Source organism: Pelobates fuscus, chromosome 12, assembly GCF_036172605.1.
Source record: "Pelobates fuscus isolate aPelFus1 chromosome 12, aPelFus1.pri, whole genome shotgun sequence".
NCBI lineage: Eukaryota > Metazoa > Chordata > Amphibia > Anura > Pelobatidae > Pelobates > Pelobates fuscus.
Genome location: NC_086328.1, coordinates 113,340,914 through 113,360,666, shown reverse-complemented (window position 1 = coordinate 113,360,666; position 19,753 = coordinate 113,340,914). Strand labels below are relative to the sequence as shown.

At 38.8% G+C, this 19,753-nt stretch overlaps 1 protein-coding gene across 3 annotated transcripts in view; it reads right to left on the bottom strand.

Moving 5' to 3' along the window:
• The window catches only part of OSBPL5 (oxysterol binding protein like 5), a 188,243-nt gene that overhangs the window by 95,222 nt on the left and 73,268 nt on the right, over nucleotides 1–19,753 (bottom strand). For all 3 annotated transcript variants that reach the window (XM_063438810.1, XM_063438812.1, XM_063438811.1), the window contains exons 2-3: nucleotides 3,162–3,315; nucleotides 102–175 (exon numbers count right to left, since the gene is read on the bottom strand). In XM_063438810.1, coding sequence (XP_063294880.1) covers nucleotides 102–175; nucleotides 3,162–3,315 — 228 coding nt within the window. The remainder of the gene's footprint in view (nucleotides 1–101; nucleotides 176–3,161; nucleotides 3,316–19,753) is intronic.

The following is a 19,753-nucleotide window of genomic DNA, read 5'->3' as shown; positions in this document are numbered from 1 at the left end:
AGTAACCAGGCAACAAATAATAATAATAATCATAATAATAATACTAACAATTAAAAATAATAGTAACAATGATCATAAAATACATATCCATAGCACAATACCTTGTTAGTTGAATTTGGTAACTGGATAATATCATCTTTCATAACTGATAGGGTGTTGGGGTCCATCTCTTTTCCTGCAAAAAGCACACATTTCTAGAGTTACGAAATATGACTTTAGTCTGAGAAATATCTTGGAGGAAACTAAACAAGATTTGATAGTTATTATAATTATTATTATACTATTTGAATGCCATGATTTATAGAAAGAGAGAAGAAAAAAACAGGGTCTTCAGACAAAGGTGCTGTCTCCAAAAAGGTCTTCATCACTGAAGGGACAGAGCGGGCACTCACACATGTTAGATGGAATGTGTGGTTTAGGAAAAAGACAATTATTTATTTAGGGTGGTGTTTTTTATTTTTATTATATTCAGACTGAAAACAGATTGACAAAACCTGGAGTATCTACACCCAAAAACCGCTTGCACTAAAATGGTGGTTTCGAGGCTTAAAGTACACACTCGATGCACTTTATCTAATGTAGCGCCATCTTACCTTTCAGTGTTAAACCATTTTCAAACAGTTTAACACTGAATATGTGTACCAAGCTCTCATTCTGCTGACTTTCCTCAGGCTGAGAGTGTCGATTGAGATCATTGGTCACCCATTGCGAGTAACAACTACAAATGTATGTATGTTTACTCGCCATGGGTAGAAAGTGATAAGCTGAGAGTATTAGCTGAAACCTCTTCTCTGTATGTACTAATTTTCTTAATGGGCTCTAAGCCTATCCGCCCGGGATAACCCTACCTTGCACTGAACTCCAGAGAGGAATGGAAGCAAGGAGACTGAACTGCTAGGTGCTGGGTCCTAACTGCAAGATTAAACCTTTGCCAACAGTTCAACCTCTCAAGATATTAAGTCACCTGGACACTACTACCCTCGTAGTAAATTAAACAAACCTGTTATGGGGCCAAAGAGTTCCTTTAAAGTTAAAGTGTTCAAATTGATGACTTCTATCTGCTCCCAATGGTTTTAAGAACGCGCCTATAGGTGAACCAGCACAGACAAATCAAGGGACCATTGTTTATGCTAAGTTAGGGAAGATGTGGTCTGGCTGATAAACAAGCAATGTGTTTTACTGTGCCAAAAAGAAAACCAAGCATAAACCGGTCATCATTCATATTCTAATCAGTAGAAAATATAACTGAATAAATCTTTCTGATTAGCTTTTGTAATCACATAAATTAAGGCATTATCTGTAACCTTGTCTGTAAGAATACATAATGTCTTTTGTTAACAAAGCAGCTCCTTTCAATCATGACTTCAACACAATATGATCCACCACAAAGATGTCATGTGTAGCATCACAAAACTTTCTTTCCATATGTATGCAAATGAAGTCACGACAATGTTCTAAATGCGAGTATTTCGTGTTGTTGGTATAAGCAATGAATGAAGCATTATGTCAGGAATGAGGATTGAATAAAATATGAATAATTAGTTGGTACAAGCACCATGTAATTAAACATTGTTTAATGTCATGGCATACATTTAGACAGCCAGGATGTAGTCTATGTACAAACATAGAAGTTCTGATCCCTATCCTCAGTCTTTTGGCACTATATCTATGTCTATCTAAGATGCCAACTAAAGATAATCTATGTATTACATGTAAGATTAACCCCCCATTAATTGCAGACTAATGTCGGGACACCAGGATATAAGAGATCAGACTTATTGGTCCACAAACTAACAGAAGAAATAGGAATAGGACGAAGCATTGCAGGTGTAAAAATCTCTAAGAATGAAAAAAACAACAACAAAAAAAAAAACAGGTAAAAGAAGCAAAACCAAGAGTATATCAAAAACCAGGAGCATAGAGAAATGTGACAGGTAAATGACAGGTAATTGACAGCTGAATGAGCTGAGGTCAGAAAACAGCAATGTGGATAGTGATCAAATCCAGGTCACACCAGAATGCTCTAACTAAGCAGAAACTGTGAACCGGCAACAAGAAAATGTCATCTTAAACATGTCCAGCATGCGGCCAATTAACTTAACATTGATAATAAGAATGCAAAAAAAGATGCTAGAGTGACAGTGAGGATGAAAGAGTGACTTAGATCCCAACATCACATATATATCTATTTTGGAACAAAAATTCCTGGATTTTCTGTGATTGTTTATGCATCTGTTTTTTGTGATTGGTTGAAGATGTAGAGTGACTCAGATCACAAGCTTGCTCATGGGAGTTACAGAGCAGCTTTGGGGACTGAATCCCGAGATGTGGAGATCTTTGTTGGTGGAGTAGCAGGTGAATATTATTGAGTTGTTTTTTTGTTTTTTAGTTTAAATCAGCCAGCTACTTGTTAATGCAACGGCCTATTATAAAACGAAAGATGGGTAGTACAGTACTCTGCCAGGCCATGTAGGGATGTTGGTGATGTTCCTCAAGAGACTGTCAGTAAGAGGTGCTGGGGGCCAAAACTTTTCTGCACAACACTCTTTTAGGTTGGTATATATTAGTTGCACTTTATATCTGGCTTTGTAGCATGTGCTTGTTTGCAGCTATACTTTCATTGAGATCTCTGAGATTATCATCAGCACGCTGTTCATGGGTTTAGAAGATGGGACATAACATGTAAAGATGAGGATATGTCATCACATATGCCTGACTCTCTGTCATTATAGGGGTCATCAAGTTTTCCTTTTGGCTCAAGCTCAGGTTTTTTGGGACCTGGCAATGCCCCTGAGCTTTCTTCAAAAGCAGCCCCTAACCACAGTGATAGAAAAGAACAGTGTCGGACAGAAAATGTCACAAGAAGGCATGCACTGGGGTACTGGGCAGATATGTTATACCCATATTATTAACAGAGAATGTGAACTATTTTGTGGTTCTTATGCCTCATTCTATTTTAGGCTTTCACAATTTCTTGCCTTGGTTGATAACATTTGCCTCAGTGTGTCTATAGAAAGCCCTTATGATGTATTCTAATAATCTGCAGCAGTGGAGGTGCTCGTCCAAGGGTGAAATGGAATAAGAAACTAAAGAAACTAGGTGGACTACCCTTGCCTTCAACAAGACAGAAAACAATAAAGGCAATGTATGAGGAAACAGACCTGTATCACCTGGACTTATATCATCTGCTCCAAAGGATGAGTTTCGTGTCAGTTTGTTTGCATCATTCTTCTGAGGGGTAAGTGCTGTGGGACAGAGGGAAAACCGACGTCGAAGAAAGTTCTCCTCCTTCATTGTATGACCGGAAGATGTTCTCTGCAAAAGGTAAAAAGACACATAGTTAATGACTAACAGTAAGTAACGATATATTGTCAGTAAGCCATGCAACGCAACAGTCGGAGCTATGCCAATCAGTTGACCAACATCTTAGGGAATTATATTTATGTTCATTTAAATAATCTGGAGAACAATAATTGACCCAAATTGGTGATTAAAACTATTAGATTTTCTCACTGTAACTAATTATTCAGTGACAGCTCATGAACTGGAATCCTATTAAAAGCAGCACCAGCAATACTATACTAAAATAGCTAGATGACCAGGAAAGTCAGGTAACTAAAAACGTAGAAGCAATCGGGGAATCAAGTTCTGCACAAGAAGAGACCAAGAAGATAGAGGCCTGTTCACCATATCTCTCAGATAATGTTCTTCAAGGTCAAAACATAAAGGGGTTCAGGACATAATTTGAACTAAAGATCATGAATGCTGTGCATCCAACCCACACAAAAACAGAAGAAGTTTAACATAGTCACCAAATGCAGAGATTGTGGTCAAAGGTAATGAGAAGGACTGAAGAGGACTTACATAGAAGAGGCAAGCCTGATAGCAGTCCTAATACCCTGGTAGAGGCTTTAGTGTAAGGCAAAAAATTGCCTGATTTTATATATTTGGGGGTTTTATAAAATCAGGCAATGTATTGCCTTAGACTAAAGCCTCTATCATGGTATAAAGACTGCTATCAGGCTTGGCTCTTCTATGTAAGTCCCCTTCAGTCCTTCTCATTACCTTTTACATTGGGTTATGCCCTTAATACCCTACAACCTACTACAACTTTTATGAGGAGTACCTTCCTTCTATACTGACGCTGTATATTTCTAGAGTGTGATAAAACTACAGGTAGATGAAGTTTGTAGAGACGATACAGAAAAGGTGTAACAAGAAGATGGGGGAAGATGATCCATCAGATGAATTGAAACAGAGAGCTTAATGCCCCTCTGCACAAACTGTAATCTTTACTACTGGACAGGTAATGCATGTTATAAAATTATATATTAAATATACAGGGTTATTTACTAAAGGGAGAATTCAAAGTGAATTCCAAATTTAAGGACAATCTAGCAACAGTGAAAGCCAAATCTTTCCAATTGAGCTATTTTGACCTAAAATGTAAAATTAATTTTGAATTCTCACTTTAGTAAGTAACCTTGTTACTAAGCAACCCTCCATATACTATGGAATTGTTGTATACCCAGATGATTCTGAGCACCATGTACTACAAAACCCACGCAGAATCCGTGGGCTTGCTAAAAATCAAAAATCCACAATAACTTGAATTAACTGAATTTTGTCCGAATACTGTCCTAAAAAATAGATGATTAATGGAAAAAACTAATTATTGGCTAATTGTTGATTTTATTCACCGATCAAGAAGTGAGAAGTATATGGAAATAAAAGAAGGAACAGAAGGAAAATAATCTATATTTATATAGTATATATTTAATAAGGATATGATATATTAATATCGATTTTTTACTACTCCTCGTTATTTCCCTGCATTGGTTACTTCTTCTCACTTGATCAGAGAACCAAATGGCAGGAAAATGCTCCAAAATATGCATAGAATATTGATATTCTGCAGTACTGTGATTGGCCCATTCTCACATAATTTTGCTTTGTCCGAATTGTTTTTCTTGAAACGAATAAAACCTGAATCGCCCAACAAAACTTTATGTTTTGGAGAAAATGATTTGCACCAAATGTTTTTGTCGTGCACTAGTGTGATAACTAGTATTGGAACTAACTAGCTGTAGTTTAGCTAACATTTCCAACATACTAGGAAAAAAATATATAAAAATATAAATCTTTCCACACACAGCAGTTTCTAGAGTTTACAGACAATAATGTGAAAAGCAGAATCCAGTGAATGGCAGGTCCGTGGGCGTATATGGCTTGCTAATGAGAGAGGTCACAAGAGAAATGGCCAGACCGGTTTAAGCTGTCAAGAAACTGACAGTGGCTAAAATAAGCAAGTGTTGCACCAGCACTGGATGAGAATCTCTGATTTCATGAAATATATCAAACCCTGAAAAGGATAATAGCAAATATTAACAAACACCCTACGCGTTCCACATGAAACAGGCTACATTCGATACACAACAAACTGGGACAACAGAAATATGTCACCTAATCTGACAAATCTCAGTTCCTATTAAAAAAATACAGATGACAGGGTTATAATTTATTGATATAATTGTTACGGTTTGTGATAATTAAATTGTTTGATTCTGAAAATTTAGATGGGTGCTTTATCTCCCTTTTGTTCCCCACTATTTTTTTTTATATTCTTTATTTTTGTCAATGCACAGGTGTGAAAATGCATGCTCAGTTGGTACATAGATTATCAGTGTACAAGATACAAAAGCATACAGCAATAAACTGTGTCTAAACTGTCCATGGAGTCAAGGTTTTATGTTTTAAGTAAGGTGATGTTTACTAAGAGGGTCTTACTAGTGGTTGGTCATGTTGAAGGGACATTAGTGAGGGCTACCTTGCTTTGCATACCCAAAAGTCTGGCTGTGGACTGGCTGGTGTGGACATTAGTTATTCAAGGCCATAAAATAGATAAAAACACAAACAAAAGTACGAGGGGACATTTTTGACAGTGTCAGTCGTCCGGCTGTGGAGCAGCGCGCAATTGTGAGACAGCGCGTGGGTTGTTCCTCACTTTTTGTTTTCATTCATTTAAAATGTTTGTTAAATATTAACTAAACATTTGACTAGAATTAATTGCTACATCCTCCCTTGTGTCAGTTGTTCAAAAGGGTGGCGGTGATCATGATGTAATAATGTAGGCAATATTTGTGGCACACGTTAGGTCCTAAAAAAGGTCTTGTGGCATTTTATGAATTTTTTTTTCCCTTAACATTTACTCTGGAGTTCATATGCCGTGTAATTAAATAGATGAGAATGAGTTAGAATAGTTCTAATAAGTAGACGAGAAAAGTGTAATAAAACGATACAAGCGGAATAAAAACGAGGGCTGCAGCTCTGCAAGATAAATTATGGGAAGATTTACAATACTTCCTGAAAAATTGTCTCTCCCCGGAAATTCTAAGCAAATAGTTCTTGCTCGTTGTCTTAGTAGATGTTTTAAAACCAGGGAGTTAAAATCGTTGGCATGTCTGCTTTTTTATTTGTTATGCTGTTTGCATACCTGAAATTTATTCTGCCTTTATTAGTTAATTCCTTTTTTAATCTTTTCTTTCCTTTTCTCCCTTCCTTTTTTTTTCTAAGTGGCTGCTGAGATTTAGAGACAAAAAAAAAATAAATTCAAGGTTGAAGCGTCTTATTAAACGTGAGTCACTAACTTTTTTCGTACCGTGTAATTTACAGAGATTTAGGACAACTGCCTGAATTCCCAGAATCCTCTGCATAATTTCTCAGTAGATCACAAAAACAATGAATATATCACTGAATACGCACTTTATCTCTGCTGCAAACTATTGAGCTTCATAGATTCTTGAAATTCTTTGTTTTTCTCTCTATTGAACTCCTTTTTTTTTTAAAGAAAATATTTCCATTATTGTAGAAAGTCTGCTGTAGACCAAGGGATCTGTTATTATGGGCAAAATTCACCCTGTGTATTAACTTAATAATATTTGCTGCCAACAGAAATCAACCCATTCGGAACTTGTGCCAGGTTAGTATGGAGTCCTGATGTCACTGAGTGAGTGTGACATTCCACAGTAGTTTTGGTTCTTTTATGGACCTAATTGCTATAAATGACAAACTATTTTAAAAGGTTAAAGGACCAGTTTTATTTAAGTGTGATTAGTAGTTTTGTAGTTGGCCACATGTAGATGTCACATGTGCATATATACCTACTCAAATTATAATCGTGATACATTTTTACAGTAAGCATGCATATCAGATAGCATAACAGGTGTTTGACCGTGCATTGGTAAGTAGTGATGTCCCGAACGGTTCGCTGGCGAATAGTTCCTGGCGAACATAGCATGTTCGCCACGGATGGCGAACATATGCATATGAACTTTGACCCTGTACCTCACAGTCAGCAGACACATTCCAGCCAATCAGCAGCAGAACCTCCCTCCCAGACCCTCCCACCTCCTTGACAGCATACAATTTAGATTAATTCTGAAGCTGCATTCATTTTTTTTGTATTATTATTTTTTTCTGTGTTTTTTTATACATTATCCTCCATAGCCAGTATCCTGTGTTTATTATACATTATCCTCCCATAGCCAGTAACCTGTGTTTATTATACATTATCCCCCCATAACCAGTAACCTGTGTTTATTATACATTATCCTCCCCATAGCCAGCAACCTGTGTTTATTATACATTATCCCTCCCATAGCCAGTAACCTGTGTTTATTATACATTAAATAAAGATAGGGGGGGACCTACTGTTCTCCCCCCCAGCCCCCACCCCTGAGCGGTGGGGGCCCTAGATAAGAATGGTGGGGGGGGGACTACCATCCTCCACCCCGGCCGCCACCCATGAGCGTTGTTTGGGGCCCCTAAAAAAGAATAAGGGGGGGACCTACTGTCCCCCCTGGCCCCCACCCCTGAGTGGTGAGTGGGGTCCCTAAATAAAGAGAGGGGGGACCTACTGTCCTCCCCCCGGTCCCCGCCCCTGAGCAGTGGGTTGGGGCCCTAGATAATAATGGTGGGGGAGGACCTACCGTCCTCCCCCCGGCCCCCACCCCGGAGCGGTGGGTGGGGGCCCTAAAAAAACAATAAGGGGGGGACCTACTGTCCCCCCCGGCCCCCACCCCTGAGCGGCGGGTGGGGGCCCTAAATGAAACCCCCCAATCAAGGTGACTAGGGGTCCCAAGCCCCTAGTCACCCCCCCCACCCAAATCAAGCTATCCCCTACCTACCCCCTCACCCTAAAAATAGTGAGGGGGGAATAAAATAACTAACCTGTTCATTTGACGTCTTCTTTTTTCTAAAATCTTCATTTTTCAGCCCCAAAAAAGGGCAAATAAAAAGCCATCATACCCGATGAACTTAAAATAAAATAAAAAAACCAGAGCGCAAAAAAAAAAAAACTGACGAAAAAGAAAAAACCGGAGCGCAAAAAAATAATCCATCTTCACCCATGGAGGGCTCCGCGCAAACTGAGCTACGCAGGTCGGGGTAAGGCTTATAAAGCCTTGCCCCGCCCTGCAATTAGGTTAAGAACACTCTGATTGGTGGGTTTAAGCCAATCAGAGTGCTCTTTGTCATTTTACACAGCGTGGGAAAGTTCTTTGGAATATCCCCACGCTGTGTAAAATGACACAGAGCACTGTGATTGGATGGATTTTTACAAAATTCCAAAGAACTTTTCCACGCTGTGTAAAATGACAAAGAGCACTCTGATTGGCTTAAACCCACCAATCAGAGTGTTCTTAACCTAATTGCAGGGCGGGGCAAGGCTTTATAAGCATTTCCCCGATCTGCGTAGCTCAGTTTGCGCGGAGCCCTCCATGGGTGAAGATGGATTATTTTTTTGCGCTCCGGTTTTTTCTTTTTCGTCAGTTTTTTTTTTTTGCACTCGGGTTTTTTTATTTTATTTTAAGTTCGTCGGGTATGATGGCTTTTTATTTGCCCTTTTTGGGGGCTGAAAAATTAAGATTTTAGAAAAAAGAAGACATCAAATGGTAAGTTTAATTGTTTTTACAGGTTAGTTATTTTATTCCCCCCTCACTATTTTTAGGGTGAGGGGGGTAGGTAGGATATAGCTTGATTTGGGTGGGTGGGGTGACTAGGGGCTTGGGACCCCTAGTCACCTTGATTGGGGGGGGATTTTCATTTAGGGCCCCCACCCGCCGCTCAGGGGTCGGGGCAGAGAGGGACAGTAGGTCCCCCCTTATTTTTTTTTAGGGGCCCCACCCACCGCTCAAGGGTGGGGGCCGGGGGGTGGACGGTAGGTCCCCCCACCATTATTATCTAGGGCCCCCACCCACTGCTCAGGGGTGGGGGCCGGGGGGAGGACAGTAGGTCTCCCACCCCTCTCTTTATTTAGGGCCCCACCCACTACTCAGGGGTGGGGGCCGGGGGAGACAGTAGGTCCCCCCTTATTGTTTTTTTAGGGCCCCCAACCACCGCTCAGGGGTGGGGGCCGGGGGGAGGATGGTAGGTCCCGCCCCCACCATTATTATCTAGGGCCCCCACCCACTGCTCAGGGGTGGGGGCCGGGGGGAAGGACAGTAGGTCCCCCCCTCTCTTTATTTAGGGCCCCCACCCACCGCTCAGGGGTGGGGGCCGGGGGGAAGACGGTAGGTCCCACCCACCATTCTTATCTAGGGCCCCCACCCACCGCTCAGGGGTGGGGGCCGGGGGGGAGGACAGTAGGTCCCCCATCTTTATTTAGGGCCCCCACCCACCGCTCAGGGGTGGGGGCCAGGGGGGGAGGACAGTAGGTCCCCCCCGTTATTGTTATCTAGTAGGTCCCCCCCCTTATTTTACGTGCTTTAAAGCACGTTATTCCAAACAATTTAGGAATGTTAGGTGATTTATGCCCTTTATGGATTAAAACCAGACTCTGCATCAACTATTTTCCATGGGAGTTTTGCCATGGATCCCCCTCCGGCATTCCACAGTCCAGGTGTTAGTCCCCTTGAAACAACTTTTCCATCACTATTCTGGCCAGAAAGAGTCCCTGTGGGTTTAAAATTCGCCTGCCTATTGAAGTCTATGGCGGTTCTCCCGGTTCGCCCGGTTCGCCCATTCGCGAACATTCGCGTTCGCCGTTCGCAAACCGAAAATGTTATTTTCACGACATCACTATTGCTAAGAAATTAGAATACATTTTGTTTTGTATCTAACATTATTGCATTAACCTCTAATATCTGAAGTTATCTGACACTCGAGGATTATAATATGTAGAAATGGTCAGGCCGTGGAATAACAGTTGACAATGTTTTGATGTGATCAATTCCCTTTATTATTGTTTTATTGTTAACTAGTGAAGGCCGGGCACTGCAGATATTTGTGAACTGCACTTCCCATGATTCTTAGCTGATCTATAGATCGGCCATTGCTGTCCTCTATGTTTATATCTGGAAAACATACATGAATTTATCTCTACAAATGTGATTTTAATGTAAGTGAAATAGATCACTGATATAAATTAGTATATGTTTCTAATAATTTTATGAGTAGGTCTGGCATTACCGTATGCTGGCAAAGGGATTAACGTTTTCATTAATGTTATGAACGGCCTTAGGGTGCCCTGGCCTGGGGTGCATACTCCGGCTGACTGGCAGGAGGGGGTGCACAGAGTTCCTCACTCCAGCCAGAGACTCTCTAGAGAGTGGCCTCATGGACCATTGTAGAGGGTATTCTTTATCCTTGACCTGGTCTGACACGGAGTCACTCGAAATGTCTAGAAAGGGTGGGGAATGAGCAGCAAGATGCTTCATCTCAGACTAGCTAAAGGGTAAAGAATATCCTCTACCACGGTCTGTGAGGACACACTATAATAGTGGGGTAGAGGCACAAAAAGGGGTTAAAGGTAAGATACACAAAGGGTAGCAGAAACAAAGGAGAGAGGGTAAGAGACACAAAGGGGGCTAAGATACAAAGAGGGGAGGGAGCAAGACATTAAGGGGAAGAGTTGGAGTCACAGTGATGAAAAAGACAAAATAGGGGAGTAAGAGACACAAGAAGTTGAGGTGTAAGAGCCACACATGGGGAAAAGTCACTAGTGGGGTAAGAGACATGTAGATATTGGACACAGTGAAGTAAGGGACATAGGGGTAAAAGACACAAGGGGGATAAGCAAAGAGGGGTAAGACACATAGGAGCAAGAGAGGGATAAGATACACTAAAGTTAGTAAAAGACAAATGAGTGGAAACCACAAAAGGAGGATGAAGATACAAAAGGTGATGAGAATGACTAAAGGGAGATACAAGACACAAAAGGGGGAAAGAGACAGCTATAGACTTCATATCACATATCATAATACTTCCATTGACAATAAAACTAGCACCATTGAGTTTGTAATAACAACTACCCCAAGGAAACAAATGAGAGAACTGTATATATTTATTGCAACTTACCGGTACTTTATTATATCTGTTATTTTTTAACTTTGCGTGATGTGTTGGCAATGTGATCCATTTTATATGCTGCCCTGTGACTCACCTAAATGCCGAGCTAAATTAACTGTCGTTATTATTATTATTATTATTGCCATTTATATAGCGCCAACAGATTCCGTAGCACTTTACAATATTATGAGAGGGGATTTAACTATAAATAGGACAATTACAAATAAACTTACAGGAACAATAGGTTGAAGAGGACCCTGCTCAATCGAGCTTACATTCTATAGGAGGTGGGGTGTAAAACACATTAGGACAGGAATTTACAATCAAATAAGGTGGACTGCCCTTTAGGAGAGAGCAAGATGTCGTTCAATGTTTTGCTCATAAGGCAAATCTAAACTTAGTTCACTCAGTTCCCAATTATCCTCTGGTGTTGACACACACTCTCATAATACTCTGTTGATGTTATTAAGGCTGTCCTGCCAGATACATGTTCCTACAATAAAATCATCAAGTCTACTATTTGAGTTTGGATGAAGGAATGTTAGGATTCTGTATGTTGGTCAGAAGTGAGTTAATCTTGTAACTGAAGGACTGTCAATTAATCTGTTGCTGGTTGAGCAAAGGGCACATATGGCAGGTCGTATATGGAGTTATTTGTAAATTGGGACTTGAGTAGAAACGACAAGCGAGCTGTAAAATTGCAGTTCTTCAAAATTTCTAGAATAGTGAATACAAGCAGAAAATATGAATCTGAAGTGCAGTATACAGTGCAACTGGAACATAAAGGGTTACTTCAATCACCGTAGCCACTGCAGTGGTTATGATGCCAAGAGTGCCCTAGCCCGGTTCCTTGATTATGGTGCAAACTATTTAGCAATGGTTTGCCACTGTACCAGGGTCCCTGTCTTGCTCCCATCCTCCCTGGTGGTCCAGTGACACGCTCCTGGCTTCTACAGAGCCGCAGAAGCCAGAAGCTATGATCGTCGTCATTCATTGGCTGAGAGTGTCAGCTGACTGCTGTCAGCCAATGACTGACACTGTGCAATAAACGTTGAACAGAATTTGCACATTGCCATTCCAGAACTCTATGATGACTGATGACACCACAATGATGCAGCCTGGAGTTACAGCTCTGGCAGCTAATGGATTATGTCCAGCATTTCGTAGCATGGTCATGGTGCTTGGAGTAACCCGTTAATGAGTTTTCTGATTTGTATTTCAATGTTTAGGACTTCAACACATACAATTAGGTATTAATTTCATTTGCATGAGTTGCCAGAGATTTAAAAGTCTATTGGTCCTAGCGAGCACATGCACACTGCCTCAATTTCATTGTAAATGTCGCCTTACTTCAATTAAAGTTTGCAGTTGAAGATCTTGTGTTTCTGGACACATTATTGTGTTTCAGTCAATTGCATTGTACCACACAATTTCCCTTTCAAACAAACTTATTTTGAATTATGGCAAACCGGACTAAATTTGGAGCTACGGAACTCTGTAGTTCTCAAACGTTCTGTAACCGAATAAATGATTCATGCAATGGATCAGCATGTTTTTTTTTTTTTTATTCATGATTCAGAGTTTTGCTCATGCGGCCAAAAAGATGATTGATTGGAAAAAAGAACAAACCGAACCACATGGATGACTATCCAACTACCCAAACTACTTTTTTTCAGAAAAATTTTCCACCATGGAAAAGCCTTATTGCCATATCTCAGATGGTGCGGATGGCAGTCTACAGCAGGATGCGCTAAAATCCAGTAACAGGTTGACGAATGTTACTTGGCATCCTTAATATCCAGTTCACATGGCCTTTGATCGTTTGTATGGGTAAATAGTCTAAAGAGTACTATAAAGAAAAACATTTCACCATATCAAGAAGAGAGAATTATAAAATAAAAAAGAAATAAAAACAATACGAATATAGATTTGGATTTCAGAGGAGAAACAGTATGAAGGCAATCATCCCTATCAATCGTAGTATAAAGTCAAATTTTTTTGATATCGGAAACTTTTTAAATGCACTGTACTTTCACACAGTAAAGACAGTAACAATGTTTTATTTGTCTGCACTGTGAGCAACACAGAACCGTTTCACTAACCTGCAAATTGTGGTAAAATGAAAAGTGGAACTGCACATTTTAGCCCATATCCAAAATCTGGAAATGTGAGAAAAATTTGAGCTGGAAATTTGTTTCTTCAATACAACTATTTTAGCTTAAAATGTACAATTCGTTAGCCAATTCACCACAATTCCCGGTCTAGTGTTTTGATCCCATGATACAATTTAATTATTGCTCTTCTATATGCTGCCATTATCTTTAAAGGGACACTATAGTCACCAAAACAACTATAGCTTAATGAAGCAGTTTTGGTGTATAGATCATGTCCCTGCAGTCTCACTGCTTAATTCTCTGCCATTTCGGAGTTAAATCACTTTTATGTCTGCCCATGCAGCACTAGCCTCACCTACTCTGGCTGTGCCACACACATCCTGCATGAAAAAAAAGGTTTCATTTTCAATCAGTTGTTAACTTGCTTTGGAAGTTTTTAGTCTCCTGCTCTGTAAATTGAACAGTAATCCTACACACAGGAGGCTCCTGCAAGGTCTAGCAAGCTATTAACAGTGTAGAAAATAAGACATTTTAAAGTTCACCAGAATTTGCAATAAAGGAAGTGTAAACATTAGATCTCACTTTACAGGAAGTGTGTAGAAGGGCTGTGCAAGTCACATGCACGGAGATGTGATTAGGCTGCATAAACAAAGTGACTGAACTCCTTGATGACAGAGAATTGAGCAGTGAGTCTGCAGGGGAATGATCTGTACACCAAAACTGCTTCATTAAGCTAAAGTTGTTTCGTAACTATAGTGTCCCTTTAATGACTACTTTTGCTTTAAAGAGGTGTTAGCAAAGCATAACAAGAGTTATGGGAATAAATTCACATAAGGATGTAAAATAAATATGCCTTGCCATATGTGAGATAAATGTACTTTACACTATTCAGTCCATCCTGTAGCTTTGTTATCAGCCTTTTTCGTGATTTCTTGACATATGGAGTGTTTAGTAATTAGACTATTTTCTGCTACGCTATATAAGAATTTCAGCATCCGCTGAGAATACAGCTCACGGCTTATCCCAGCAAATTCAGACACGACCTTTACTTTGCCGTATTGCTGCATGAAATAAATCAGCCAGTCTTGCATACAAAGAATGCTGTTTTGATCAATCACAATGTCTAGATTTGCAATTCTAAAACACTTCATCTGTCCAAAACGCAATGAAAAATTTCCGGATTGTTGCAATTTCTAAATACCAATTTAAATCAAAATTTACAAATACCAAAAACTAGAAATAGTGCTTTGTTGAATAAAATAAACAGATAATTACGGGAGTCAAAATAAAATTAACTTGCTGATCGGTTTATAATGTCACCAAAGAGTATTTTTCAGGATGTTTAGTGGATGAACGCCCATTCCTCTTGGCTGATGAAGAGTTTCTAATTCCTTGAAACATTAAGTCGGCATGCAGGGAATAACAGCGATAGTGAATATAAAACAGACTATTAAACAGATTTAAACATCTACTCTATGGCTCAAAGCACTAAACAATGCACATCCAATACAACGAATGTTTACAGCTGACAAGGCTGTAAAGGACTGTTATATAATACTGGAGATAAGCAACAAACAAAATTATAGCTACCTTTCGTACCCCATACATTCGTGATTTATAAAGCAGTCAAGGTTACAATCACTGTTACATAGTATTTTGCAGCAAACAGCTGTATATAGTTCACACAGATACAAAGAATACTCTATAATCTTGTATGTGCACAGTCCCACTCACCCAGGAGCTTAATGCCCTGGAAATGTTTAACCTAAATAAGCAGCCGGCTGAAATAATGATAGGAAATGCAGAACGACTGAATAGCTACAGGCAAAGACAGGCTGAATCCACAGACAAACACAATGGTATGTGCGTTAAAAGGTGAATGTAATGCAAGGTAGGATTCTGTACGTTAAACACATAATGTCATTAACTGCAGAAGCAATGGTGAAAGTATAAAAATATGGACATTTAGTCTCCCGAACTAATAAAAGCATATATGATAGCGAATTGTTTAACATTTGCGTCCTCCACTGTTAGGTCACGCCAGTGCTATCTACTCTGATTCATCCAAGAAAGGTAAATATTTAAACCGCGTTATAATTTTATGATATGCTATAAAAGTTTGATTGCCACTTTGCCATGACTAAATGGTAATGAATTAAGGATTCCCTTCCCGTCTGTATTCCCTTATAAGGTTGTTGTGGAAAGGGCAATAAAAAGTCACATATAGAGCATGCCATGAAAATTAGCCTTGATACATACAGAATATGTAATAACAAAGAGTGATGAAGGTAGAATAAATGAACTTTACACTATACACTAGAACTTCCCATAAATGTTAAAGAAGTTTCAATCTAGTGATTGAGGAGGCAAAGGTGTGAGCCTCCAACCTGTTTTCTTTGTTCAACATTGTGTGTGAGGTTATATTATCGTTATAACTATTTATAAAGCAGACCCATTTTCCGAAGTGCTGTATAATGAGACACATGAGTAAAATCAACAACATATGTTTGACTTAGCAGAGCAGGAAACATAGAAACATAGAGTGTGACGGCAGATAAGAACCATTCGGCCCATCTAGTCTGCCCAATTTTCTAAATACTTTCATTAGTCCCTGGCCTTATCTAATAGTTAGGATAGCCTTATGCCTATCCCATGCATGCTTAAACTCCTTTACTGTGTTAACCTCTACCACTTCAGCTGGAAGACTATTCCTTGCATCCACTACCCTCTCAGTAAAGTAATACTTCCTGATATTATTTTTAAACCTTTGTCCCTCTAATTTGTCCTCTTGTTGTGGTAGTTCTTCTTTTAAATATAGTCTCCTCCTTTATTGTGTTGATTCCCTTTATGTATTTAAATGTTTCTATTATATCCCCCCCTGTCTCTTCTTACCTCCAAGCTATACATGTTAAGATCCTTTAACCTTTCCTGGTAAGTGTTATCCTGCAATCCATTAACCAGTTTAGTAGCCCTTCTCTAAACTCTCTCTAAAGTATCAATATCCTTCTGAAGATAGTTTCCAGTACTGCGTGCAATATTCCAAATCAGGTCTCACCAGTGTTCTGTACAATGGCATGAGCACTTCCCTCTTTCTACTGCTAATACCTCTCCCTATACAACCAAGCATTCTGCTAGCATTTCCTGCTGCTCTATTACATTGTCTGCCTACCTTTAAGTCAGAAAAAATCACCCCTAAATCCCTTTCCTCAGATGTTGAGGTTAGGACTCTATCAAATAAGGAGGTAGTGACAGATCTGATCAAACAAGCTATCTTAAGGAAGTAGGGTAAAATTACACAAAACAAAATGGTAAAGTACATTGATCCAAGACGAATTCTGATTGCTATTATAGAGTCAATATTTCTTCATTTTGTGGAAGAATTGCAAATGGCAACAATTTTTATTTTATTTTTTGCTTTCTTTTGGATCAACAGCATAAAAGAATGGGTTTCAAGGTTTGAACTTGATGGTCCTTTTTTTAACCTAACAACTATGTAACTATGCTAAATGATTAGCAATGTATAATTACTTTATTGTCTATAGCAGGGGTTCTCAACCCAATCCTCAAGAACCCCCTACCAGTCCAGGATTTAGGGATTACCTGGGTGTGTCTAAGGCGTTTAGAAAAAAAAACAAAAAAACACCTTGGACTCTATGGTGTTTTTTTTCCTTTTTCTAAACACCTTGAGGACTGGGTTGAGAACCCCTGCTATATAGGCTATAGGTTAAAAGTGAAGGTGAAGAGGGGATTCATTAAGACAAGGTAGATAATGTGGTAGTAGACAGAAGACAACTGATTAGTTGATCTGCCTTCCTAAAGTGTTTTTTTTTTTTTTAACACTCGAGGAGGTCCACAAGAAAGGATAAGCAAATGAGCATATGTGAAAGTCGCAGTTGGCAATGTGGGTTGAATCAGAGGAAAGGCAAATGTCTTCCAATTCTTCAGCAGAGTGAAGAGGTCAGGATTCGTACTGATTCGTAGTGAGGATAGGGCAGTGGTATAGAAAGCATTAGAAGTTAGGACAGGGATTATGGATGGAGTCAGGGAAAGTACAGGCAGCAAGTGTGACAGATGGATGGGGTATGGATGGAGCAGTAAGGTAGGCGAGTCTGGCAGAAACATTAATTACACATTTGAGAAGGTAGACTGGGTTTGAGTGAGTCCAGTGAAGAGAAGACTACGGTCATCAATGGGTGAGATAATAAATATATTCAATGGGCGAGATAATGAATATATTCAATGGGCGAGATAATAAATATATTCAATGGGCGAGATAATAAATACATCCAATGCACTTGTTAATGTGTTAATTTTGGACACACCCAGGATGACGAGACAAGAGGATGGATGTGGGAAGGTCTTGACAAACCTGCGAGCGTTTGGAGGAAGTGTCTGCTTTAAACAGTTCTACAAAATAATCAAGCAAAATTTATTTTATTTGAAATAGTTTGGCATTTGACATTTCCTGGAAAGCTCACTTCCATCGCACTGATAAACAATTTCTATGAAAAAGCGGAACAGGAATTGAGAGGACATTAAAGATTGCAATGAAAATACAACCACCAAGCAATCAAAAAATAAAGAAATTGGAATTTCACATATTTTATAGTTCGAAAAAGCAGGATAATAGTTGTGTTTGTGTTAATGTTAGAAAAAGAATGTTAAATATGGTTTAAATACAACAATCCACTATCTTTTCCCTGTAACTCTTTAATTTGCACACACACATATTAATTTGATTACAACTATATTTATTGTACTCTATTTTGTCGTCTATTTGTTTATAGAACATTTTTATTTCATACTATTTATGGGTTTTGTTATATGTATCTTAGAATAAAGTTCACGAGGTGGTCCAATTCACAATTCTAACATCTCAGTCCTGCTTAGCTGAATTCTGTCTGTTTAGTTCCAACAGCAGGTATCCTTACAATAGTCTATATATTATTAGTAGTTAAAATTGACTCAACTGTGAGACGAACAAATTAGGAAACAGCAGCTCAAAGCTTTCACTAGAGTATATGTATGGATTGATTTTTATAGGAGTAATGAGTGTCTAAGCATTAATGGCTAACTTTGGCACCACAGATATTTGTCAACTACACTTCCATGATTCTCAGTGAACATAAGACATATAGTTATTAAACATCTGCAGAGCCTTGGATATCCATCACGGCTCTAGAGATTTAAAGTGACATTGTGGCGAAAAAATTATATATCTATGCATCTTTTTATATGTTTTAGATAAATCACTTTAACCTCAATCTGTACCTTATGTTGATCATTTTTCCCTCTGAAGGCCATTGATACAGTCAACGCAATATGGTCCCCTTGTGTATGAACAATTTACAGCTCTACTACTAGAATATAGTATAGGTGTGACTTTTCATTTTAAAAATATAATTTTTAATAGTCGGTTTGTTTTGAATAGATTATTTAAAACCAAAAATTAATTGGTCTTTATGAGGTTAAATCTGTTCTGTTACTTATTTGTACTTAATCTTTTTATGTTTTTATTTCATTTAAAAGAACACCCTTAGTGTTAGTAGTAATAGTAATTTAAAATACTACATTATTGTCCCCAGTGTACTATCTCTAAATTGATACTACTGTAGACATGTTTAAAGATATCGTTGGCCTATACCGTTAATGACTAATCTTTGTCCCTCAAATCTGTTGTAGAATTTTTTCAACTTGTCTACTTTGCACTCAGAACTCAGAACAGCTTCCTGTTAAATGAATGGCCCCCTTAATGTCTAGTGATCCGAGTAGGTATCACAATTAGTATATATCAGCATGTTATATAACTGGTTACAGAATGTAGAGATATATTCCTGTGGGGCCACTGGATACAACGCGTGATAACTTGTAGCACTAATGCACATTATGTTCTTGCAATTTATAATGTCCCGTATGTACAAAAAAAGACATAATTGTGCTACTGGGACAAATGTACCATTGCGGAATTAATTACATTGTACATACAGCAATTAGTGCTTGCACGAACAGTTACTATACAACATGTACAACATATCTGAATACAGGTACAAACATTCTTTTTAACGTATAGAAGAGGTGCAGAGAAGCAGCGCCTTACAAGGGTCCTCATGTTCAAGAATGAGTGAGGTAGTGAGGAAAACATGAAAATACATAACGGAATATAGTGTAGTCTTTTGATAGTTCTGGTGAATTAAAAAAAAGTATTACACCTACAATCTTCTGGTGCACAGTAGTGTTACAACAGGAGTTTACCAGTATAGATAAAAAATATAAATAAAGATATAAAAATAAAA